The sequence below is a fragment of the Amphiura filiformis genome, unplaced genomic scaffold (assembly GCF_039555335.1).
Source record: "Amphiura filiformis unplaced genomic scaffold, Afil_fr2py scaffold_67, whole genome shotgun sequence".
Taxonomy (NCBI): Eukaryota; Metazoa; Echinodermata; class Ophiuroidea; order Amphilepidida; family Amphiuridae; genus Amphiura; species Amphiura filiformis.
In genome coordinates this window covers 61,157-88,509 of record NW_027305531.1, presented here as the reverse complement: position 1 = coordinate 88,509, position 27,353 = coordinate 61,157, and the positions used below count along the sequence as shown (strand labels likewise).

Here is a 27,353-nt window from a genome sequence, read left to right as displayed (position 1 = left end):
AGATGTTCCCCTCCGAACATTTTGCCGAAGTTGGACAATTTTGCTTTTCACTTGTTTAAATCATTCACAGGGGGTTGGTTGTCTGAAGAGTGATGTCCTTTTGCTGGCCCCTGCGCAACATGAGTGCCACCCCTGGCTCATCGGATAGAAAACACCCCTCCCCACATCTGTAACCCAAGTTTTTTCCAAGCTGTCCCCATAATTCCTTTACTGGGAAATTTGAAAAAAATGCGCGCGTAGCGCGGAGAAATTTGCTATTTCAATGCCAAAAATTCAAAAGGGATGTATCGGCATGATCGGAGTCACCGAGCCAGGGGCCAAAATTCGTAAATCGTCCCACTGATTCACTAGGGCTACTAAAAGAACATTGCTATAACAAGTGCGCGCGAAGCGCGCGAAAATTGCAGTTTCAATGCTAAAATGAACACAATTGAGGATAATTGTGCCAAAGGAAGATGTATAGGCGTTTTACAATATTTGGTTAATTTAGGCACTAAATATTGGCACTTTTTAGGTTTATATGACCAAATATAATTGACTTCCATGCAACGCTAATGGCACGGGGCTATATGTTTTTTGTTACCCTCTGAAAATTTTGGCTTTGAAAAACTGTCTTTCATAAGGATTAGTTTTTAAATTCGCAAGAGGCGCGGAAACATTTTTGCCGCTTGGATCATGGAAGGGGCTCAAAATCCACCGAGGGGTGCTGATTCCAACACGGGCTGCACATTCCTTTTTACTCCCTTAGTTTTAATGATCAAAGCAAAATAATTAGTTTTGTTGAAATTTAGATTTTTACTGCTTGGAAGGGGCTCAAAATCCATCGAGGGGCACTGTATCTGATCATGCGTTTATTCGTTTTTTTCTGACCCTCTGAATTTTGCCGGCCGTAAAACAATCTTTCATAATGATTAGTTTTGTTGAAATTTAGATTTTCACTGCTTGGACGCGGGCTCAAAATCCATTAAAGAGGCGCTGAATCCAACACAGGGCGGCAAGTTCCCCGTTGTCTCCCTTAGTTAAGGAATGGTCATGCATGGCGTTGATTTTCCTCTCCTTCTCCCCTCTTCTCTCAGTGCTAATTGAAAGCCAGTGGCGTAGCTAGGGGTTTTGGCGCCCAGGGCTAAGGATACATAATGGAGCCCTCCCCAATCCTTGGAACAAGTGCCCGCGGAGCACGCAAAAATTTGCGCAAATAGGACATATCACTCATTAATTTTGGATTAAAGTTGAATATCGCCAATTGATCTTTCAAATGAATTTGTGTTCAAATGCGTGCAATTTGACTTTAATCGCGAGGAGTGGCGCAGAATCGATATTGAATTGGTCAATTCGGCGCCCCTAAGGGTGGCGCCCAGGAACGTGCCCCCCCCCCCTGCCCTCGTCGTTACACCACTGTTGAAAGCCACCATATATGCGGTTTTCTCGCCTTCATCTGCTTTATTCCTGGTTATAAGCCATCTTCCTTGTATGTGCCGCCCATAACCTTAACCCACCTTACTTTTATGTAGTGCCGCCCATAAGCCACCCTCCTTCTATGTGTCACAGTGCAGGCCCATAGTTAAACAGCGTGATATACCGTTTTCCACTCCTGGTTAAGAATCACGACGTGCCGCCATTTATATGTGACTGACAAGCGTTTTTCTCTCCTCCCTCCCTGTTCTTTTGTCCTTGTTACAAGTCGCTCTCCATGTATGTGTCACTTCACAAGCCGCCCTCCTTCACCTATATTTATAACGCCTGTTGTACGTTTCCGCCGCCCCCCCCCCCCTCATTCTCTTGGTTACAAGCCAACATGAGCGGCCCTACAAATAGGTAGCTGATAAGCGTTTTTCTCTCCAGTTTACTTTTTTCCGTGTTACAAGCCGCCTTCCTTGTATATGTGCCCCCCCCCAAACAAATCCCCCATACTTCTGTGTGCTGCCCCACAAACCACCCTCCATGTAGTGCAGGCCCATATAGTCAAAAAGTGTGATCTACCTTTTCACCCCTCTTTTCCCTGGTTACAAGTCACGATGTGCCGCCCTCCCTCTACTTTTGTCCTGGTTACAAACCGCCTTCCTTGCATGTGCCATTGTGCTGCCGTCGCAAGCCGCCCTCCTTGTGAGGTCACCCTGTGGGCATTTCCCCCCCCTCATTTACAAGTTGACCATGTGCCGCCCTGTATGGGTGACTGACACGCGTTTTTTTTACAAGCCACCGCTCTCCTTGTATGTGTGTCGCCCCATAAGCCGCCCTCCTTGTATGTGCCACCCTGTAGGCATAATAGTGCTCTCTCTCCCCTATTATTGCCTGATTACACGCCACCCTACTACAATGTGCCGCCCTTATAGGTGATAAGTGTCAATTTTTTTTCTTTCTGTTTTTTTTTCTTTCCTTCTTTTTCTTTTTTTCTCTTTCCTTCTTTTTTCCTTTTCTCTTTTCTTTTCTTTTCTTTTTTCTTTTTTACCCCGGGTGGCTGGCGCCCCCAAAGCCCCCCAAAATAAATACGCGCATGAAGTGTGCCAAGCTGGAATAAGAGAGTGCAGGCTAACTGATATCCATATGTTGCCACATCACTCAGGTATACTGCCAATCGCGAGCTTTCTCCATTATTCTACTAAAAAGTTAAGTCAAAACACTTTTTTTGTCCTTTCCAAGTAATTTTTAGACAAAATTGTAATATTGTAATAGCTCTAACGACTGGAGGTGCATAATGCTAGCTTCCCAGCAAACACAAAACGTTTTCGACATCATTCGCAAAAGGTTATAAAAGCTTGTCAGAAAACGTTTAAATGTCGGGTTATATAAAGGGTATATTAAGAGTATAAAACGTTTTTATAACCTTAAAAACATTTTTGGATAATCTACTGCTCAGCAAACAAAAATGTTTTACAGAAAACGTTTAAATGTCGGGTTATATAAAGGGTATAAAAACGTTTTAATAACATTCCAAAAACATTCTTGAAAACTTGATACAAAACATTCTAAACAGAATGTTATTTTAGTTGAAAAATATTTTGCGAAAAATGTTTGCCCAAAATATTTTCAATAACGTTTAAAAAACGTTTTCATGACCTTTATATAACCCGATATTTAAATGTTATTAAAAGGTTTTGAAAAAAACATTTTAAGAACATTTCTGTGTTTGCTGGGTTCAAATATTTTAACATAATGTTATTTAAGCATTGACACAATATTTGGCAAAAATGTTTGCAAAAATAGTTTACAATAACATTTTTTGAAAACATTTAAAAATATTGTTGTAGTGTGCTTTCATACAAAACGTTTTAAAACGTTATCATGACCTTTATATAACCCGACATTTTAATGTTATTAAAACGTTTTTACCTAAACCTAAAGCCAAAATATAACTTATTTAAAATGTTTTTAAAACGTTTTTGTGTTTGCTGGGTTGTTATGGTAAATATTTTTAGACTTAAAAAAATGCTAGCTTGTTATGGTAAATATTTTTAGACTTAAAAAAAGCGTTCGACACTGTCAATCATGAAATTCTTTTATCCAAATTGTGCAATTTAGGAATTAAAAGTACTGAGCATAAATGGTTCACAAATTACTTAACTTCCCGGTATCAGTCCGTTGTTATTAATAGTGTTTTATCTGATTCTTTGAAAATTGAGACCGGCGTGCCACAGGGCTCAATACTGCTAAATTTTATTCATTTTATATATTAATGATATGACAAGTGTAATTGATGATAAATGTAAAGTTGTTTTATATGCCGATGATACAGCTCTGTTTTATGCCTCTAATGATTCTGGAAATCTGCAGTCTGTTTTAAATGTTCAGCTAGACAATGTTGGTAAATGGTAGTGTCAAAACAAACTCACATTAAAGCCATATTATAACATTTGCTGAGGAAGACGCCCTCACTGAATTTTTAAAATTCCTTTTTTTACACGATTAAATTGTACTTTATTAAACCAATATACCCTGCAAAAATTAAGACTCTAGGTGCTGTAGTTTTGTCAAAATCCGAGATTTTGAATAAAACGCCGGATTCGGCGCTTTATTATTACGACGAAATTATTAGTCGAACGCATACACGATGTTCATAACACACAGCACGTACACGGCGTGCGGGACGGTGATATGCACATCAAAGGGTCGTACCACAACATGACCGAAGGAGTGGTACGTAATGGCGACATGTGCGCTGGTAGTAAATTCAAATTTTCTTTGCTTTGCCGTAGTTGTTCGGCTCAAAAATAAAAGGGGATATATATGACAGTAAAAGCTAACATTTTATGGCAAAGAAATGCTAATCTATTTTGTTTGAAAATGTTATAATATGGCTTTAAATGTAAAAAAGACCAATCTTATGCTTATTGGCACACCCCAGAGACTGGTAAATTTCAAATATGTTCGTGCAATTGTTAATAATGAAGAATTATGCAGAGTTTCCCATTGCAAATATCTGGGTGTAATTATTGATGAACATATGAATTGGAACTGTAACGCCCCCAAGGAAGAACAACCTAGGGTTGAAGTGGGCCCACCGTGGCTAAATAAAGTTGAATCTGAATCTAACACTGAAAAGTTATGTAATAAGATTAGTAAAAGAATTGGAATTGTCCGCAGACTCCGGTCTTGCCTCAACATCAATAATTTGAATATTTTGTACAAATCCATGATTTTACCAGTTTTTGATTATTGTGATGTTGTTTTTAGTAGCTGCAGTGGCCTAAATCTTGATCGACTAGAAAAACTTCAGAATAGGGCTGCCAGGGCAATAACCGGTTATCCCCCCTGGCATAGTGCTACAGAGCTTCGTCATAAACTTGGGTGGATTAAAGTTAAAAATCGATGGTTAATTCACAAGTGCATTATTGTGTTTAAATGTTTAAATGATCTTGTTCCTTCTTATCTAAGCTGTAAATTTAAGTTTGTAAATAACAGGCATAATGTGAATACTACTAAGGTCAAGTGCCGATAAACTTCTTGCCATCAATGAAAGTCACTTACGCTCGTTTCAATACCAAGGTGCAATAGAATGGAACAAATTACCACATCATATTCGTGCAATAAATAACTTATATTCATTTAAATCAACAATCTTTGAACATCTCAGTTAATAATGGCAATTCAGATTATATGTCTCTTATTATTATTGTATTTTATGTTTTATGTGAATTGTATTTCCTTCGTGTGTGCTATGATAATATTTTATTATTCTTTTGTCATTTTAGTTTTTATCAATACTCATATAACAATAATTGTATATAATAATATTATTGTTGTGTTTTAAATTGTTATGTAGTTTTTATATATTTAATTGAACTTTGTATATATAATTATGTAATTTAAACAATCTAGTTTTATATTGTGTATAATGTTCTCCAGGGCCCCTATGTATATCATGTGCTATGCACTGACTGGGCTACCCTGCATGCCCTGGTAAAATATGACTTAATAAATAAATAAATAAATAAATAAATAAATAAAATAATATTGTATGTGTAGGTCACTTATATATATATCCCCGAGTCATGACCTGTAATTCTGCCTCAGGGTTGTGTTATAATGGCTTATGTGTGCAAAACTCCCTATGGGGATAGTTGTAACACTGTAACAACCTACCCCATGTAACAACCTACCCGAATTACATTTTACATGTGTTGAACTAAATTTTATTTCAATTTTCAGGTTTAAATATTTCATGTGTTTACTGTGTATTTTGCTTTACCTAGAGCTGTAATGCTCTACTGTTAATGATGCCAAGAATCTGGAAAAGGAAGACAGAGCGGGGAAAACACCTCTTAAGGGGTGGAGCAACTAAGGTGACGATCTCCGGAAAGTTTTTCGATAAATTCATTAATTTCTCAAAAAGTAAAAATCTCAGTTTAATAAATAACGGTTAAAATGAAAGCCATTATTGAGGGCCTAATTATCGTATCATTATAATAGGTCTGGCACCAATGCAAGCATTTGTTTCGGTGTCCCAAGTTCATAGTCAAATATGCTGACGCTATTTTTTACAAATCGCCTGGAATTGCATATTTAGGTTTCAGCGATTGCTGAAAAAAGATGGGTATGTTTCTGAAAAGCGTTTCCGCTTGGAATGTAGATGCCTGTTGTGGAGCTTAATGTCCGTGATTTTAATTTATAAGCTCTTTCATTGACAATTTGCAACGTCTTTTGCACAGCATGCGGGTCGCCTGCTTGAATCCCGATATTTTAAAAATTATGGTTTTTTTTAACCAAACAACCAGCCAAAAGAGTTCTCTAAACTGTCCTCTAACCGCAGATAACATTAGATCGACTGTGCTATCGGTAGAATTTAAACGAGAACCAAAAGTGTTCGCCAAAGTCATGTAAATATGGACTATCGCGGAATATGGCGTTTTAGTAAAAAGTTGCATTTTTGCCAGTGTTTTTTCTGTTCTTGCTATGAAGAACATTATGAACTTACCTCCAACGTAGAACATAGTTGGCAAATATATTCCGGTTCAACTATGACTTATTCCAGATCCTTGATCTTTGCTATTGGCAAACTTATGAGCATATATTGCAAAACTGAGCACTCCACCAGTCATACGTTAACACCTAGTTACAACGTGTCAATATGTTATCCTTTCCGATTCTGACAGAATGCAGTGAGCGTATTGGAATTCTGATTCTTTCCCATATTGATTGATTTTAAACAATTGATTCGAACCAACGTCCTTGATCCTACTGTAATGTCTGTGGTAATGTGTTCAGAAGTTTTTGGATCTTGACAGGCGGCGAGTGGCATGATGATAGAGCCGGCAACTTGTGAAACCGCCCGGCCGTATGGCATGAATGGTATTTTCCATATACTCGGTTAGTTTTGTGGGGTTCATTATCGAACCCCAACGGTTTTAGCATGTATTTATATTATTTATTAACATAGGCCTATTTGTTTGTGATATTTCAAGCGTTTTAAAATTTCAAAATAATCCCATTCAATTACACGGTTGACGATGGAAATTTACTGAATTTAGAGAATGCACAGCGACCACCACCTGGATCTTGATCAATTTTGCAACAGCTGTGCTCAGTCTGGCGTATAATAAGCGTCTCTTTGTTATTTACATTAGATAAATGAATGGGAAATAAAGAGAGTTTATTATCGTGAGTTATAGGTTTGTTGGTTTAGGAATATCGTTATTTTTTAATTTATCCCCTTATTTTGGCTGCAACTGGACATAAACCATTTTTTACAGTTATTACTGATATTATTTCTTCATTTTTGGTAAACCGAAATAATAAACTATAAAACCATTAACTGATGGAATATATTTCCTATAAGGCGTGTGAAAGTCGATTCCGAGTTTATCGTCCCCCGCCCGCGGCACTTTTTGGAAACCAAAAATACCCGCGTCAAATTTTCAAAATGCCTAATAAATAATTCATTATTTCCAAAGTATCAGTGTTTTCACCAGTTTTAGCAATTGGAAACATATATTTTCGTTTATAAAACATATATTCATAACTTGGAAGCAAAACCAGGCTCTTTTCTAACTTTTCTAGTCCTTACCCATATAAAAAACATGTTTATAAATCACATGTATGAGTTTGGCTTTAAATCAACACGCATTTTATAATGAAATCTGATGAAATAATGAAAAATTAAAAAGTCACCTCACCAACCTGGGAAAAAAAGTGACGATAAACTCGGAATTGACTTTCATGGGCCTAATCTATACTGTCGTGTTGGAGCAAAGTAGAGCATTTGAGATTGTTCATCAGGTGGTAAAAGTTGTTCCTGAGAGCATCTTATGTCCCGCTGCCTTCAAATTTCAAGCCGTAACAGTATCAGAAATGTTGAATGATACCAGGCAGCTGTTATCACCCACCCCTCCCCCATAAACCCCGGGCCATAAACACAACACACGCCCCTCACATGCACACACCTCGCTCTGCTTTCACTTTGCAATGGAGCTTATAACTCCCCATTAAGAACTCAGGAAATCATTTTGTATTCTTACATGTCAAAACTAAGCATAAGCATGCCATTATCTTCCTATTCGGGGGAGCACTTCAATTATATGAGAATGAGGCCTGCTAATCTCAAAAGACTATTCGGCAACATCATCAGCATGATCAGTGATAAATATAATAAAAGTTGTAAATGAAACAATAAAAGCGTCTGAATCAGGATGACGATAGATCCAATGGGAAAAAAGTGTGTGTGGGGGTGGGGGAGAGGGGTGGTGGATGGCAAACCATGTGTTCTGGGTGATAGCGAATGGGGGGGTCTTAATTTAAGGGTTATTCAGTGATCCCAGCGAAAGTATAAAATGGTAAAACAAATTTAAATTGTATATAAAATGCCCAAAAGTGAAGGATAAATCATTAAAATTGTCATTAGATATTTTAAAACGTTTTGGCAAGAACCGAGGAAAGCAGCAGTAGGCCCTATTGATAAAGTTGAAGCCCCGTTCAAATGCATGTAGCTAATTTCTCTACTGAGTAGAGAAATTACAGATTCATGTAAAATAACTTATTTTGTCTTTGATACAGGGCTTAATGTTTGCACATGGAAACTAACAAAGGTGCTGGGCAAGGTGCTAAAATCTAAATTTTGCTGATTCATGGATTTCTACATTCTCCGGATGAAATCACTGAACAGGTTTTTTACAGCCCTACATAGGCCTACTACGCATCAGTCACCTTCACCATAGACCCTAGAAAATAACGCCACTGAGCTCCCCGGACAAGACAAATTTCAATACCAGTTAGAGGTACTTGCCCACTAAAGCATGATTAATATTAGCTGCTAGTATTGCATAATATTGTATCGTGTGCACAGAAAAAAAAATATTACTATAGTCTGGTCAGTACTAAAAGCGCAGAGTGATTTTATTTATTGTATTTTTAATTAAAAGAACCACTTTTTAGGTAAGTTACGCAGCTGAAGTTGTGATAGTATTGAGATACAACAATATCATGGTATAAACAAGAATATGTTACTTTGGTAAAAATTTCTATTATCTCTACCCTTAATGTAATGGAAGCTGCTGTCCAACGTGTGTTGGAATATGGTGAGTTGCAGCGGCTGACCATAGAGCATCATAGTCTAATATAAATGAACTTAATATAGAATAAAAATGATCTAAATGCTTCTAAATGCCTACATTGTAACAACTTACCCCCATGAGGTAACAACTTACCCGGTTGTAATTCGTATATACAACGGCCGTCTCTTGCCTGGGCGATGACCCCCGCTGAGACTTCGCCCTGGCCCCACCCGTTCATATTCGCGCTCCGGCTCCGCGCTCGCAGAAAATATTCCAAATATTTCCAGAAAGGAAATTATTTTCCGCTGCCCTGCCAAAGATAATATCAGGCAAACTGAATGTTAAGAGGCTGAATGACCCCAACATGAAGGCCAAGTTTGAGCATGAAACTGAACAACAGTTCAGAAACGAAGCAATGAACCGAAATACATCAATTGAATCCAAACCTGATCCGTTGTGGGTAACGTGCAAAACACAGACAGCTGAGCAAATAATTGGATGAGCCAAAGGAGTTCCTGAAAAGAGCTCAAAAGCCATGGATTGGTCAAGAAGTGCTTGATCTAGCTGTGGAAAGAGCAGGTTGTGCAAACAGAGTAACACTGCAAACCAGAAACATCGATACAAAGAACTGTGTGCTGAGATCCAGAGGAGGATCAGAAGAGACAAGAAAACATGGCTTGAAAAATATTGTAACAGATCAGAGACTGATGCAACCGGAAAATCCAAGGCAATGTATGAACAGAATAGATCAGTAAAAAGCCTAGTCCACTCCAACACAGCAAGCATGCATCAAGGATATAGAAGAAAAAGTACTCAGTGAGTCGATAGATATCATAAACAGATGGAAAAATTATGGCGGAAAACTGTTAAAAAAAACAGATGGAGAAGTACCACTTTCCATACAAAAACACCATATTTTGGGGGTTAGATGGTTTTGCCAGTTGAAGATTCCGTGGGATGTAAAATCGTCACCCTTGGGCAATCCGAGATATTCAAGATGGCCGCCACGTAACTCTGAAATAACATTCAAATGGTGTTTTAGTGACAAAAGGTATCATACCAAATAACTATGTTTTGGGCAGTTAAAGTTTGTTTTTTGCTGATAAATGATCTTTGAGTAGTGTAGAATAAGATTCTAAGGGGTGTGAAAGGCAATCCGAGATATTCAAGATGGCCGCCGCGTATCTCTGAAATAGCATTCAAATGGTGTTTTATTGACAAAAGGTATCATACCAAATACTAGTCTGGGCAGTTAAAGATTTTTTTTGCTGATAAATGATCTTTGAGTGGTGTAGGATAAGATTCTAAGGGGTGTGAAATTGTCACCCTTGGGCAATCCGAGATTTTCAAGAATGCCGCCACGTATCTCTAAAATAGCATTCAAATGGTGTTTTATTGACAAAAGGTATCATACCAAATACTTGTCTGGGCAGTTAAAGATTATTTTTTTGCTGATAAATGATCTTTGAGTGGTGTAGAATAAGATTCTAGGAGGTGTAAAATTGCCACCCTTGGGCAATCCGAGATATTCAAAATGGCCGATTCGTAACTCTGAAATGGCATTCAAATGGTGTTTTAGTGACAAATGGTACCATACCAAATGATTACAGTGTTTTGGGCAGTTAAAGTTAGTTTTTTTGCTGATAAATGATCTTTGAGTAGTGTAGAATAAGATTCTAGGGGGTGTAAAATTGCCATCCTTGGGCAATCCGAGATATTCAAAATGGCCGATTCGTAACTCTGAAATGGCATTCAACATGTTCAAATGGTGTTTTAGTGACAAATGGTATCATACCAAATAATTACAGTGTTTTGGGCAGTTAAAGTTAGTTTTTTTTTTGATAAATGATCTTTGAGTGGTGTAGGATAAAATTCTAAGGTGTGTGAAATTGTCACCCTTGGGCAATCCGAGATATTCAAAATGGCCGACACGTAACTCTTTACGTTGAAATGAACGTTTCTTGTTATTCAATTTAATCATTCTTAACCGTTTGCATCAAGTTTTACCTGTCTTTCAGACCAATTTAGCAATAGAATACACCAATTATATAGAATTATATTATATACAAATACCTCAGAATTGTAGGTATAATTGTATGCCACTCTTTGAAAATACACCATCAAGGAGTGTGAAGATATAATGATTACTGGTCCAAGGGAGTAATTTGAGTATGAACTAAGGTTGAGTTTTGAAAATGACAAACTGGCCTATATTATACAGCGAGAAAACATTCCAACGTGCGCAGAAAAAAGACAGCATATTTTCTTTTCTTTTAAAAAAAAATTGAAACAGTATGTATATGTTTCAATTTATCTTCACATACCGATACGGGAATTAATGTAATAATGCTCATCGTTGCTCTCTGAACAATGGGCCAGCACGTATACAAACAATCATCAATGCAAGCAAGATTATGAGTATGATTTGTATGTCAGCTTATGTCAGCCTGAAAAATGATACATTTCTTAAGATTAACTATCATAAAAATTGTAAATACACACGCAAAACTAATATTGGCAAATGGCAATTATGCAGAAGATGGTTCTACCCAGTCCTCCAAACGACTACGTTGATTCCCCCACTTTGACTTCCAGGAGTACTAATGTGGGGAAGTGTGTGAACTCCAAAAGATTCAAAGCATCCGGACAGATGGAAGCTTGCACGTTATGCCAAAATTTGAGTATCTGATAGCAAAATGCGCGATCGTGGTGATAGCTAGGCAAATGAAATCAGAGAACGTTTAGAAGTATCTGTGAGTGATCTTCATGCGATGGGAATTCAGCATCACAGAGATCCTGTGCCACAAGGAAGAACAGATGATTGTGTTTTCAATTCAGTGAGTGTTCCAGGTTAAAGCAGAAATAAAACAAGCAAACAAACTGTATTTTTTACTTTTTAGTGACAAAAGCAATATACGCTGTGATGTTGCAGCATCTGAAGAAGATGCAACTGATCCTAAAACATGCTGTAGATGTCCTATCTGGTGATAAGAGTCGCATTTGGAAACCTGCTGAATTGTATCAGGAATGCTGCACACATTTGGTAATCACATTAACTCGTGCTGATCGTAGGTGACTCAATGAAAAACTCCAAACAATTATCGTATTCCGTTGCAACTTTAACGAACGTGAAAGGTGAAGTTTTAATGAAACTGTTATAGGCAGTAGCATCCAAAGAGTAGCCAAACAGGTAGTACGAGAGTGCACAGACATTCGCATTGTAAAGTCACACTACAATATCCCTATTGACGAGGATTTGGCTGCATAATCAGTATCTGACATGCTACAATTTCCTCGCCGAAGTTGAAGAAGTCCTTGTCAGCTTTACTGACAGGCAACAAAGTCCTGTGCAAAAGCAAGCAATGGATCTTCAAGTGGCATTGGGTGTCTTACTCAAAGATTTAAAGATGATTATAAACCATCTGTTCGACTACCGGGTTACATGTTGCTATAATGACCGGTCCTACACTTCAAGAATTTCGGCTGCAGTTGCAGGGCGGGCGCTGTTGATATTAGTCGTCAAGGAATTGAAGGCGCTCAGCTCAGGAAGGATTGGTACAAGTTGGACAGATAATTTCGATACAGATTTCAGTTCAGATATCACCAAATGGAAAGCTGTTAACCCCGAGCTAATTTTTAAATAAATAAATAAAAATAAAAATAAATAAATAAATAAATAAATAAAAAATATAAATAAAAAAAAAATAAATAAAAATAAGTAAATAAATAAATAAATAAATAAATAAATAAATAAATAAATAAATAAATAAATAAATAAATAAATAAATAAATAAATAAATAAATAAAAAATTAGTTAATACAAATAGAAATTATAAATAGGGATGACCATCATAATTTCATGTTGCCCCTATTGCTACAAAAGATTGTTTTCTGGAAAGAACTCATCAACAGAAGTATTTTGGTGTTTAAATGGTCAAAATCGGTCAAAAACTTTTCGAATTATGAATTTTCAAAGTTTCCCATTCTGACCGGTCTGGAACGAAATAAATTGACAAAGTCTAAATATAGCAATGTGAGCAAAATTGTTATAAGCATATATTTACCTTTTATATTTCTTTATTTTAATATATATGCAAACATGAAACAAGCATATTGTGAAAGTATCAAAGGGTTTCTTATGAAATGGCACTTTACTAGTCAATAGCATTAAGTATTTCTTCAAACCGAGGCACTGAAATCATGCTTTTAGAAAATATTTGCCAAAAATCATCCATAATGGCCAAAGTGGCACAAAATCAAAAGTCCAGGTGAACTTTTTTTCCACAACAATATACACTACACATAACGAAAAATACTAATGTACTACAAGGGATTTTCAACATAGGAATCCAAATAATCAAGTACCAACATGCACAGCCTTGTCCTGATATCACTTCTGGGGTTTTAACAAAATGTTTAACCTCTATTGTGATTGGCAGCAGCATAAGGTATCTCTTTGATAGCTGATAATGCCCAGCCATTCAGCAAGTGGCTAATAACTGACCTTGATAGGCTTGAATGAATACTGTCATGTGCTACAAAACCATCACACTCCAGGGCCTGGTCACTCCATATGCTACAGGGAGCACAGTACTTTAACAATGGAGTGAAAGACTCATTATTGATTTGGCGCGTATTTTAAAAGTACGGCTCCTGTGCGTGTATAGCAGCAAGTCAGCGCAGATGGTATAAATATAAGAAAATGTTTAGGGTTGAGATCAGGTGAATAATACAACAAATGAGCACGAAACTTCACATTTATGTTCAGAAAGGTGTCTATTTAACATGATTCGAAAGGTGTTTGGAAATTCCAAAGGGAAGATGGTATTTAATTTTTAACTCGAGATCTACTTGTCCATTTTTTTAACCTTTTTACAGAGGGCATGATAGAGGTAATAACGACAACTCTGCCAAATTACAGCTCAGTAGGTCAAGGTGTTCACCTGATCTTATTCATCTGAATATTTTGTGCCATTCTGAGCAGTGCTGCACTGGGCCACTGGCAATTAAGCGCACTGTGGCGATGGACCAATTTTGACTCACACTTACAGAAAAACCAAATAAGTTATGATGCTGTAATTTGCAGGATAGTTACAAAACATAATTGGCATTAACATCTCTAATTTTTACAGAAAAATTATGAAAAATAAAAGAATGAGCTCAATTTAGAAATGTCTGTGCAAGCAGTGCACAGTTCACGGCTGTTTGATGTATGTAGAATTGGCTTCATTATTAACTAAATGCAAACTATAGATGGCGCTATTTATCCTAAATCATATTTCTTTATTTCCAAGGGTTAGGTGATTCATACTGCCATTAAAACAGCTGGAATAGGTGAAACAAGCAACAAGGGAATTTTATAAACATATTTTATCAAACAATAAAAGTAAATATTTGTAATAAAAGCTTGAAAGGGTAATTTCCAGTAACTAAATAGCGCCACCAATTTTGCCATTAATAGATACATTTTATATCCGAAAAAGCTTTAAAAAAATACTATAAAAGTGAATACTTTTGTAAAAGAGGGGAAATTAAAGTTAAGAACGACTCAAAAGCACCTGTATACATTAGCACGATATCACTTTTCGCTGTTTAAGCCTAAAATTTGGTTATACATGATGTTTTGTTTGAAAATCTAATAAATGATCCCATCAAGCAACCGTGAGTTAAGCTCCCTGCATGTCTATGGGAGTGTTCTAATCAAGTTGATGGTTCATTGGTCATCCCTATTATAAATTAGTTTTTCTAGGCCCTAGGCTGGAAAAATAAAGCAGCATGAGAAATGTGATAGACGCACGGTTTCGAAAAAGCGACGCTAGATAGCAACTAAGACATCACAACGCCTTAGACCGCTAGGCCACAGAATTACACAGCCTAATCAATGTCAAAGAAATATATTAACCTTTAATGTTACGCAATATTGGCACATGACATGGGCACATGTCTGCGGGCAAAGATTCTGCAGAATAGAAAGGCGCACAAAGGGTAGGGTCTATCCCTGAAGGGGGCGCAGCACTAATTCAGCGCCCCATAGGATAACGTGTGATTTCGGCCTACTTCAAGCGCCATTTCTGGCGTCCCTGCAATACTTGGCAAAATAAATTTGGTATCAAATTAAAGCTCTGTTTCTCTAGATTCCAAAACTTTTGTCGGCATATATCGATGACCATTGACTTTTTTTCGCTAATTTTGCGGTGCAAAAAAAAGAGCGAATAATATACTGAACTCACCACTCACATATCAAAATAGGGTTTTCTCTTAATCCGCCACAGAGAATTACTTTTGAGATCAATTGTCCAGTTTTTATCTGCATGTTATCATTAAAGTCACTTGTCGAATTCATATGAGCCGATTTTGAGTGATTTAAAGTGAACATGTCGGTAGATATGGTCGCTACAATCTCATATTCACTATGGACTATATTAGCCGAATTTCGTTGTTACATAAAATGCGGAGTGATTTAGTGTTGCGCCCTCTTATAAGGTGTTAAAAGTTTTCAAATTCCACATTTATTACTCATTAAGTAAACTAGAGAACATTTGAAGCTCAACACCGAAGATTTCATGTCTCTGCGACATTCCGTTCAAGAGAAATGATGTTTTAAAGATCAGTGCCGAAATGCCGAATATCGAATATTTCGACTTTTCCTCCAATATGCGAAAGTTTATACAAAACTCACAACATTAGTGACAGACGACAATTTGAGCACGTCTTTGAACCAAGATTAATTTCTTTTCTAGATTATCAGTGTTGCCATTTTCTTTTGGAAATCATTTATTACTGAGTCTCAAGTATAAATACCCCCCCCCCCCCGTTCCAGTGGTAACAATTGCGATCTTTTTGCGTAGGCCTACGGAATATTCAGCAAAACGGCTTCATGCAGATTAACAATACCTTATAATCCATTTATGAGCCTTTTTGAGGATTTTTGGACGCATTTCTAGACTTTGAAGGCGCCTACTTGGCCAATAAAGTGTTTTTTCCAATAATTTTTCATGAGGATGACTTTTTGTAATCTTTGTTTATCATCATGATGGAAATAGAACACATTTTGTGAAGCGCGTCTCTTATTTTACGCGAAGAATGTAAAAGGAACGCGTTCATAATGACGGCCGTTACAAGGTGTTAAAAGTTTTCAAAATCCACATTTATTACTCATTAAGTAAACTAGAGAACATTTGAAGCTCAACACCGAAGATTTCATGTCTCTGCGACATTCCGTTCAAGAGAAATGATGTTTTAAAGATCAGTGCCGAAATGCCGAAAATCGAATATTTCGACTTTTCCTCCAATATGCGAAAGTTTATACAAAACTCACAAACATTATTGACAGACGACAATTTGAGCACGTCTTTGAGCCAAGATTAATTTCTTTTCTAGATTATCAGTGTTGCCATTTTCTTTTGGAAATCATTTATTACTGAGTCTCAAGTATAAATACCCCCCCCGTTCCAGTGGTAACAATTGCGATCTTTTAGCGTAGGCCTACTGAATATTCAGCAAAACGGCTTCATGCAGATTAACAATACCTTAAAATCCATTTATGAGCCTTTTTGAGGATTTTTGGACGCATTTCTAGATTTTGAAGGCGCCTACTTGGCCAATAAAGTGTTTTTTTCCAATAATTTTTCATGAGGATGACTTTTTGTAATCTTTGTTTATCATCATGATGGAAATAGAACACATTTTGTGAAGCGCGTCTCTTATTTTACGCGAAGAATGTAAAAGGATCGAACGCGTTCATAATGACGGCCGTTACAAGAGGGCGCAGCACTAATTCAGCGCCCCATAGGATAACGTGTGATTTCGGCCTACTTCAAGCGCCATTTCTGGCGTCCCTGCAATACTTGGCAAAATAAATTTGGTATCAAATTAAAGCTCTGTTTCTCTAGATTCCAAAACTTTTGTCGGCATATATCGATGACCATTGACTTTTTTCGCTAATTTGCGGTGCAAAAAAAGAGCTAAAAATATACTAAACTCACCACTCACATTTCAAAATCGGGTTTCTCTTAATCCGCCACAGAGAATTACTTTTGAGATCAATTGTCCAGTTTTTATCTGCATGTTATCATTAAAGTCACTTGTCGAATTCATATGAGCCGATTTTGAGTGATTTAAAGTGAACATGTCGGTAGATATGGTCGCTACAATCTCATATTCACTATGGACTGTATTAGCCGAATTTCGTTGTTACATAAAATGCGGAGTGATTTAGTGTTGCGCCCTCTGAAGTCATACTAACCAAATGGTCATTTCTTTGTATACCAGCTACAGTCAACATATACAAAGAAGTATATTATTAGGCGTTGACGTAATCATCAATGCGGGAAGTATAAAACCATAGTCGCCACTCGTGCACTTGTTTGAGTCCAGGGCTATTACGAAAACAGCCTTGAACCCTGAATTCAGAGGTACATTTTGGGTTGTTACATGCAAATACAAACTAATTATATCATGAAAAACCCCACCGAGAGGACTACGATACTTATTCAGAGCCAATCTACATTCTGTTATTTACAAAAGCCGACGATCAAAGTAAAATTATAAAAGGAGCAAGACCAGATATCAACGTTAAATCACGGTAAGCCTAAAATCGCATCGAAAACGCCAAAATGCAGTCACAAAATTTATAATATTACTAAATCATCAAAACGAATTGTAACATAGGTATGCAGAAAAGAGTTGTATTAGCAATAACAAAGTATGTGCAAAAAGATTTGTCTTTGGCATGTCGCTTTTTTGAAATATCACCAAAAATATCAAATTTTGGAAAAACGCCCCAAAATTTTAAACAAACACGAACCTTCAAAAATAAATATATATTAGCACTCGGCGGCCCAGTCACTACCGGCCGCTGTGATTTGGGGTAACTCGTTGTTTCCCTTCTCCAGATACCTGTACTTCAAGTTCGCTCATACCCCACGCCTTAATTAATTGACATCAGTAAACAAATAATATGATATTTCAACATGAATATGAATGAATGATTGAACATCATAAATTAAAATACCACTTCAAATGCTCCATTGTTTAAAATTAATCATCTTAAGGGGTGTAATACCCTGATTTTCATTAGTACCCCGTACCCCTCTTCTTTTTTTCTTGCAAATTTATGAAGTACATAAATATGTTCATCACCTCATGTCCTGAACTTATTAAATATCTCTACCTACAAAGTGCTTTTAAACCATTTTAGTATAAAATGTTTGCCCTCTATACTTTTTTTTTGTTTACCTGTTACTATGGGATTATAGTAACTCAGTATGGTGTGCCTCATAACAAAACATAATTTATTCTATTCAAGTAGTACTTGAATAGAATAAATTGTATCTTTTGTTATACCATCTTCAGACTGTGCTCAATCAGGCCTGCTAAAATATCTTGTTTGGAAAAGAGATTTCTATAAAGCTATAGGTCATCATAGGTCAGATTATAGGTCACATGGTTGAGGTCAAATTTAGGCATCCATTTTGAACAACATGTGATATATCAACATAGTTATAATGAGGCATCAATTTTGATATTTGGTTTAGTTTGTCTTTACTGGATATATAATGCTATGATGGACAGAATAACATTTCTTGGGAATGGATGTAGATGGTGAGTACAATTTAGATTGTCTAGTTGAAATGGATTGGACAAATTTAGGTAAAATTGGTACCAAAATCACAAAACTGAACCTTATGAAAAACTACCTAATCTGATGGTATAGATGAAGAGAAATGGGTTTATTTTTCAACATAACTGTAGTTTAGTTGTGGAGACTTTTTACCAATGGCTTAATTAGGTTTCAGTGAAATAATGTCGCTAGTTAAAAATACAAAATATAGCTCAACATTGAAAATACAAGCATTTTAACCAGTTCGTTTGTTGATAGGTGTGGAGCACTGAAAATCACCAAGTTCATGAAGTCATCAAGAACCATTTATTCCCATTTTACATATCAACATTATTTCTCTAATGCGTTAGCAACACGTATCCAAAATTTTAACGAAATCCGTTGATAGTAAGCTTTCCAAAATGAAGTGAATGTAAAACATCGGTGATGTACCACCTTTTGGCTTCTACCTGTAAAAGCATGTAAGCTACATTAATACCAATGCCACCAATAGAACGAGAAGATTTGCCCCTTCATTTTGCATACTACTTTGTCCAATTTTTTTTCTCATTTCTTCACAAAATGCAAAAAAAAATGCAATGTGTGTAGTACTTCCTTAAGAGCACCGACCAGATAGTTAATGAATCAACACAATTCAGTCACTTATGCTACACGAAGATACGAAAGTGGCCCAAGCTTTTTTAGGACTACCTTACACAATTGGCCATTTTCGCTTGTAGTAGCTTAAGAAATTTCCTTGACGAATAAGTAAAATTCAATACAATCATTAAGTGACACATAATTGTACAACGTGTATTAAATTATTCACATTTACTTATAAGATAACACCTTTAAATAGGTTCAATTTGGATTCTTTTTCATTCTAACAAGTCAGGTATCAAATTTATCACCGTGTTCATGAAATTCCAGCAATTAACATGTCAACCGGAACTATTTTATTTGTTTGCTTGCTTTTCATCACAGATAACGGACGTTCTCTTTTATAAATAACTTAAAGGGGCCTTTCGTGATCCACAGCCTCATCCCCCTACATTACTCAAAAAAAGTTGAGATTTTTACACCACTGGATACCTCTGGCTACATAATATTTATGTACCAAATATTTCTTGCAGATTAATTCGTTCAGCAAAAATATCGCCAAATTTGAATTTCGTTCTGGTGCACTAGAACGAAATTACAACACATTGTCTATGGAGCAGTGTAATACACATAATCATGCATAACTCGCAAACGCAAAATCGGAATCAACTGAAATTTTGGAAATAAGTTTTTTCGTGGATATCTACTGAAAATGAAAGAGGATGCTAGGATCACGAAATCCTCCTTTAAGAATTATTTTCAGCCCATTGCGTATACTTGTCTTTCAGACTGCAGTGAGCTACTTGGATGATCCCGGGTTTTTAAAAATAAGTTCCCAAATAGTTGGAATGTGAGGTTTAATAAGAAATGCCCATATTTAAGCATCCTGCATATTTCAGCCGCTACCGGTAAATTCGCATTTCTCGGATATTTATTATGTTGAGTAACATAATAGCCAGGTGGTGGTCGCATTGCATTCTCTAAATTCAGTAAATTTTCATCGTCAACCGTGTAATTGAATGGGATTATTTTGAAATTTTAAAACGCTTGAAATATCACAAACAAATAGGCCTATGTTAATAAATAATATAAATACATGCTAAAACCGTTGGGGTTCGATAATGAACCCCACAAAACTAACCGAGTATATGTAAAATGCCATACGGCCGGGCGGTTTCACAAGTTGCCGGCGCTATCATGCCATTCGCCGCCTGATAATAGCATATCACTGAGCATGTCACAAGTCATCATGCATAAACTCACCTGTTAACCATTTGACACTTGGCATTTGTGTCATGATATACATCTGAAGAACAACCTGTGGAGCAGATTCCAGAAAGGCTTCAAGTAGACGTGTCGAAAGGATATCAATCTTGATCCCATCGTCAGTACTATTCTCCTTTACCTTTTCACGCAGTTTGTATATTAATCTGGTTAGCAACAATTAATGATCATCCAGTTACTTTAATAAAGATACATAACAAACACATTCATCGATAAATTAAAGGATAGTACATGTACTTTTAACTTCCAAGCACCTACATTCATGATATTTCGAAAACAAGGTTTTATATTTTTTTAAAGTTTGCCAAAGTCGCAAGAAAAATGTTATTTACGTACCCTATATAATAAGTATTCAAAAATAGAATAGATCATCATCAATACCTTTAAGAAATCAGTGGATTTTTTACCAGTTTAATCAATTTAAACACAAAGCTGTGAAAATCTAGTGAAAAAAGGCTAAATTGGACCAAGCCTATCAGTCGAGCATTCTTAACTAGGAATATGCAATATTAGACTATTAGTGTGTTAAAGGTAAAACGTTTTTTATTATGGTCAGGTCTTATAACGGTTCATTACATGTAAGAACGTCGAATTATTTACATTTATATAGAAATTTAAGTTTATTTATATCATTTATTTACAAACTATAGATTCAGACTCAAGTTATGGATTCTGTAGTCGCAGTCGTCAGCGACTTCGGCAAAAGCTAAGAAATAAATGTGTCACAAATTCACATTGTAACTTGTAAAGTTGTGAGGAAGTGCCGATATTGAATTCTTCTGACTGCAAGAATATCTATCATTGAAAAAAGGTATAATACGTTTTTTGCACAAATTATGAACGAACAAGGCAGAATACATCGCATTTATATCAGAGAGAGTTGCAATTTTAATTGACCCGACTATTACTGAGAAACATAAACAAGAATAGTCTTTAAAAAGACCGTAGTTCTCGGATCAGGTGTATAGTAATTTGTTCCAACTTGCATATCTAACCTACTGTAACTGTGCACTAACTTGACAATAAATAAGTGATTTGAGGGGGCATAATGATATCTTCATTCTAACTCTGGGAAATTTTTTTTTATTAAAAAATCTCATTTTGCATTTAGGTTTTTAAACCACCTACAGGAAGCATTTTTTAGCTTTTGCTGAACTTTAATATTGACAATTCTAAGCTTATATCGCACCTATAATGCATTAAATGATGCTTTACTTGCCATCAAGATATTCTAGAAACATGCAGTATGCAAAAGGAACCTGTGGTTTGTACTAGCTTTCACACAAAATAAGCTTTCTAATCAAATATCACTATATCATATGTTATTGGACACCTCGAATCAGCCGTAAACTCGGCCCCGGTCAATTTTGTTTTATTTCGTGTTTAGAAAATATAAATCATAAGCTTTAAAATGGTATATCATTTGACTTCAAACGATATCCAGAAGCGGGGTTATGGTTTGTTGAACTTTGTTCCTTTAACAAAATTGTACCCTTTCTTCGGTTCTACGTGTGTATCTTTTTCCACCTTTCTGGTATACAAATATTACATGCCTATGAGTGTGATAGTACAAAATATATCATGAGGTCAAATTTTGACTTTTCTATTTCACGAGGCGTAGCCGAGTGAAATAGATCAGTCAAAATTTTACCGAATGATATATTTTTACTATTACACGAATATTGGCATGTAATATTTGTTTTATATCATGATATGACATGGTTTCTTTTCATGCCATGTGATAGTAAAAACCTATCACATGGCTAAAGTCACTGTAATCATGATATAATAATAAATATCAAACAGTCATAATTGGCGGTCATTTCAAATCATCCCCAAGTCAACGAGGTTCAGGAATGTCCTCTCATTGTTAATTGTTGGTTATACATACCTAGACAAAATACAATGCTTTGTTATCCACCACTTTAACAGGATTTAGCCAAAGCAAACAAAGACAAGATCTATTTCTATAGAAATAGGTAGAAGCTTATTATCCTTTTCAGCAATAGGATTATTGATTGGTTTAAACAGTGTTTGATAAGATACTTGTCGCACCGCATTGAGATACCTATGAATACGTCCTGCACGCGCATTTTACAGTGTAATTTACACTGTAACTCAGAATACAATTTGCCGAGTTTACGGCTCATTCGTAGTGTCCAATCACATATTCATTTTTACCATGCAGATAAGGCCTTGATAAGATGTTTACTCATAGTTTTTCATACATGGACACTTATTTTCAATATACCTATACTTTCACAAACCAGACAAATGAGACAAATACCTGAACTTGTCATTATCAGAGCTCTAATTATTGACAGAAAATAATTATAAGCAAGCATTACTGGGTAGAGATATATTTAATTTCTATGAAGCATGGAGGTTACTGGTTTCTTAACATAATTATCATGTTTAGGAATAGAGACTAAGTTTAAATTGGCAGCCCGGGTTCTCAGTAAATCGGTTGACTGAAATTATCGAGTGTTTTTTGTATATATGCATTGATATGCTTATCCTTATGACTTGGTAAACAATTGTACTGACCTTACATACCAATCAGTAAAATCTATTAATCATCATGTGGTGGCTGGAACCAATGGCAGACGCATTTAGAATAAAGGCTAAAATATTCTTAACTGCCACTGTCTCAATGCAAGATTAGATGGACTAAATAGTCCTTGTCATGTGGGGCAGGATTTGATAAAGGCATACAAACCAGGTATGAGATATTAGGAATTATTTTCTAGGAATTATTTCCTAGCCTCTTGACCACAGGGTTGGTAGGCTACAATAGCTATTCAAGACACAGTGTATGTAAGGGATAAACTGAGCATATGCGTCTACAGTCAGCTACCTGCACAACCGATTCTTTTGTTCTGCAAGGCTCACTCAGTCATTTAATGAGGCAATACAAACGATCGAAATTGGTGTTGAAATGAGCCAAATTTTGAGTTACACCTTTTCAGTGTAAAAATTTTTCTCAGCCAAATGAAAAGCAATAATTTTCATTTTTTCAGTAAATGGCTGGAAAAACTATAATGCTTACTGATTTTTTTTTTAAATCCTGGTGTTAAACTTAGGCCTGAAATTCAGTCATTTAGTGTAAGATATTCGATTTTTATAGGCTTCAGCTCGGCCCGCGAGCTTTTTCTTGGATCAACCTTTTAGCTTTTCAAAGTAATATAGTTCGCTAATGAAGGATTTTCCCCAACTTTCTAAAGCACATCACCGTGAGCTATATATCATAGTTTTGTCAGAATTTCCGTTTTGATTTCACCATCTTTCACTGTCGGCTGAAAAATTTCTAAATCAACACGTGAAATCTAAAGGCTAGTACTAGCATTGTGGATCGATATCCCTGGGTTTAATAGGAATACCGGCATGGCTATAGTGTTGCCAGAACTTCAATATAGCAAAGAAATTCCCAGACCTATAGCGCTCCTACTGATCATGTTTAACCAGAACACCCAATTGGGGATTTAATCGCTGGTCGGGCAATTTGCTTTCAATGAAAAATTGACCTGGATAACAACAAAGGAAATATCGACTATTTCAGCTGGTTGCTCTCGAGATAAAAGTACTCACCATTGCCTACTTTTACTTAGTTTGACATTTTCGGACCATGAATGTAAAAAGGGTAAAACAAAAACGGAAATTCTGACAAAACTATAACATATAGACCCACACGATGTGCTTTACAGAGGTGGGAAATATCTTTCTTTAGCAAACTATGTTAGTTTGAGACGCTAAAACATGAATTCCGTAAAAAGCTCGCAGGCGAATTCAAGGCCTATAAAAATCAAAAATATCACACTAAAAGACACAATTTGATGCTTAATTTTAACACCAGGATTTTTAAAAAATGTATATTCAAGCACCAAGTTTTTAACTGACATTACTGAAGAAAAAAAATATTGCTTTATATTTGACCGAGAAAATTAATTTCATAGCAAAAAGGTGTATCTCTGAATTGTGCTGATTTTTACATGTATCGATCGACTTTTAGCGCGACTAAGCATTTCTAAAGAATTGGTTGTCCAGGCGGCAGACTGTCTAGGAGATATGGGTTCAAGTGGGGAAATAATACATATACTCTCGTGCAAAGTTTTATCCTCCGTGGTGGGCCATTATGATACATGTTTTTGCTTCGAATATCCAAACTGCTGGGCCCATCGGGGGCCAATTTAACTCACAACTTGCAATACGTTTTTGAGCCCCATATGGGTCCACATACAGATAATATATATACACGGATATAATAACGAAAATAATGGAAAACCTTCACGGTGTGTAAACATTTCTATTCACTTTACAAATGCATATAGTAGAGAGGCCACGCCCGGGAGGCCACGTACTTTGTGGCTACTTGAGGTCCCTTGCAACAGTTTTGGACAAAGGTGCTCGCCGGACTGCACCGTTAGAGTCTCCTCTGCTTAACCGGCTGGCGATTGGAATTCTGAAAAGTGACGTGGACTGAGATATTTAGGTTGAAAATGGGTTGTTGTTTTTTTTTGGGGGGGGGGTATTTTTTTTCTAATTTTAACCCAAAAATGTCAAATATTAAAGTAGCCATAACTTTAATAATTTTCCATAAAATTCGCGAATTTCAAGAAATATAAATGATATCAGAAGGACATTCCTTGTATTCAGAATGCAATTTGGTGTGTCTGATGTGCTCTCAGGCCCAACAAAAATACTATGCAAAGGTGGGTGACCGAGTCTTTAAGGTAAAGAAATACAGGTTTATATTCTTAGTAATTAAAATAAATGTGTTAAATGTTTCATAATAATGTAAAAAACATACACAACTAGATTTTTTGTACACTCTGTAGAGTAACACCAATCTGACAATTTGTGGTCATGTTTTGCCATTCCCTTCCCCAGACAGTTGCTTAGATTACTTTATTAGGCCTAATCGTTGTTGCTTGATATCAGATTTGCTTGATATATCTATTTTTAGAATATTTTGTGAACGAACAGGTCATAGCAAAATGCAACCACGGGGATGTACTTACAGAAAAAGCATTCCAAGTTGTAGTATGGCAAATGCCCAAAATACTATTTGCCAGGATGATTTAATTTCATCACCCCAGGCCAAGGCGGCGCCAATGACGTTTGTAACTACCAGTGTCACTGCAGCAAAAGCCAATGTGAGACCTCCCCACCAGGTGTCTCCCTCAATAATGTAAACCACACCTACTACAATGTCTGAGACAACATCGAAGAGGTATAAGCCAAGGGTGAAGAGATCTTTAAGTAGGCCAAAGGAAATCTTCATGGTAATGGCTACTGGCTTTAGGACAAAATTAAAACACCTCCGCGTATGATAAGTTCACTAAACACACTGTCGAACCTGTGTAAATAAACATAAAAATAAGAAATATTGTCCCTTTAAGGTTAGCAACTATTTTAAACTGTTGCGATTTGGTAGTTATAATACATATAATAATAATATCTTTATTTATACACGGTAAAACATGTTCAATATAAAAGTCATTGTTCTTCCACATGTCCGTGGCATATATAGGCCTACACATTAAAGTAACATAATTATAAATTAGTACGTACAATTATTAAAACATTATTAAAACAATAGTCAGTATATTACAAAATTATGAAAGCATAAGAACATATAATATTTAAAAAAAAATTCAAAACCCAGTAAAACTCATTTCATTATGACATCGAAATCTAAGAAAACATTCAAGAAGATAAATATAATCACCAGAATAAAATAAAAGTTCTACACCTTATATTGCAGCATAGGCCCTATATATCTGACTACCACTTACACATTCACCAAGTTCACACTCGCACTACAAACGCCTATACACACCCCAAGTACCCCCCAACTCCAGCACACCCATAAATACCATGCACACAACCACCCCACCACACACTCCACACACCCCTTGCACCCACATCTTATTCCCATAGCGCACCTTCATCCTAAATCCACAAGCATGCATCCACAGCACTTTTCCCTAACAATTTTCTATAACACAGTGACACGGTTTTTAAAATTTAAAATAGGTTATAAGCTATATTATAATGTACAACACTATTAATTAAAAGAAAAGCACCAGCAATATAGGAAAATTAAAGCACATTGACAGAAGTCTACATCAAATCCAGAATTAAGGCGATTTTACAAATTGCACAAAACTAATACACATTTAAGGAACATCATATTGTACAGGAGCAAGAAGTCAAGATTAAATTTCTATGACACATAAATAAATCATTCATATAATACTATCAACATGTTTAAAGCAGTATTTAAAATGTTTAACATTACGGGCAGCTTTTAGATGGTCATCTAGAGCATTCCAAGACACAGCACCCCGGTAACTTAGACTTCTCTTCTTAAAATTTGTGTTAGGTTTAGGAATGCTTAGCGCCCGATAGCCACGAAGGTTATATCTCTCATTATTTCTCATATTAAAACGATCACTTAGATAGGGTGCCGTGTCGTTATTCATAATTTTGAACATTGTAACAACATCATGATAATCACACCTTTGCTTAATACTAGGCATGTCCACTAAAAATTGAAGTACTTTTAAATTGATTCAGACCTAACTTATAAGTGGCTGGGAATTGATGAAATTTCGAGTGTCACGGTTTTAGGGCTGCTAGAACATGTTAAAAAGTTAAAGTCCAAAAAGGAATACTAACAGAAAGTGCAACTTTAAGGTACTTTTTCTAAATGTATTTATTAACTAGCGTTATCTGGAACATTATATTTGCTTATAACAACATGAAAATAAGATCATCCTGAAAATTTAATCGATTTTGTTGACATACAACAAAAAATATAAGACCTCAAAACCCATGAATTGTTTGGTGAAACCTCAAGCATGATTATAGATGGCCGCCAT

The 27,353-nt window shown here is 36.0% G+C and overlaps 1 protein-coding gene across 1 annotated transcript in view; it reads right to left on the bottom strand.

Annotated features, from left to right (window-relative positions):
* Window positions 1-25,750, bottom strand: part of LOC140144622 (XK-related protein 6-like) — a 29,696-nt gene extending 3,946 nt beyond the window's left edge. The window contains exons 1-2 of the mRNA XM_072166437.1: window positions 25,488-25,750; window positions 20,449-20,615 (exon numbers count right to left, since the gene is read on the bottom strand). Coding sequence (XP_072022538.1) covers window positions 20,449-20,615; window positions 25,488-25,750 — 430 coding nt within the window. The remainder of the gene's footprint in view (window positions 1-20,448; window positions 20,616-25,487) is intronic.
* Window positions 25,751-27,353: the final 1,603 nt, after the last annotated feature.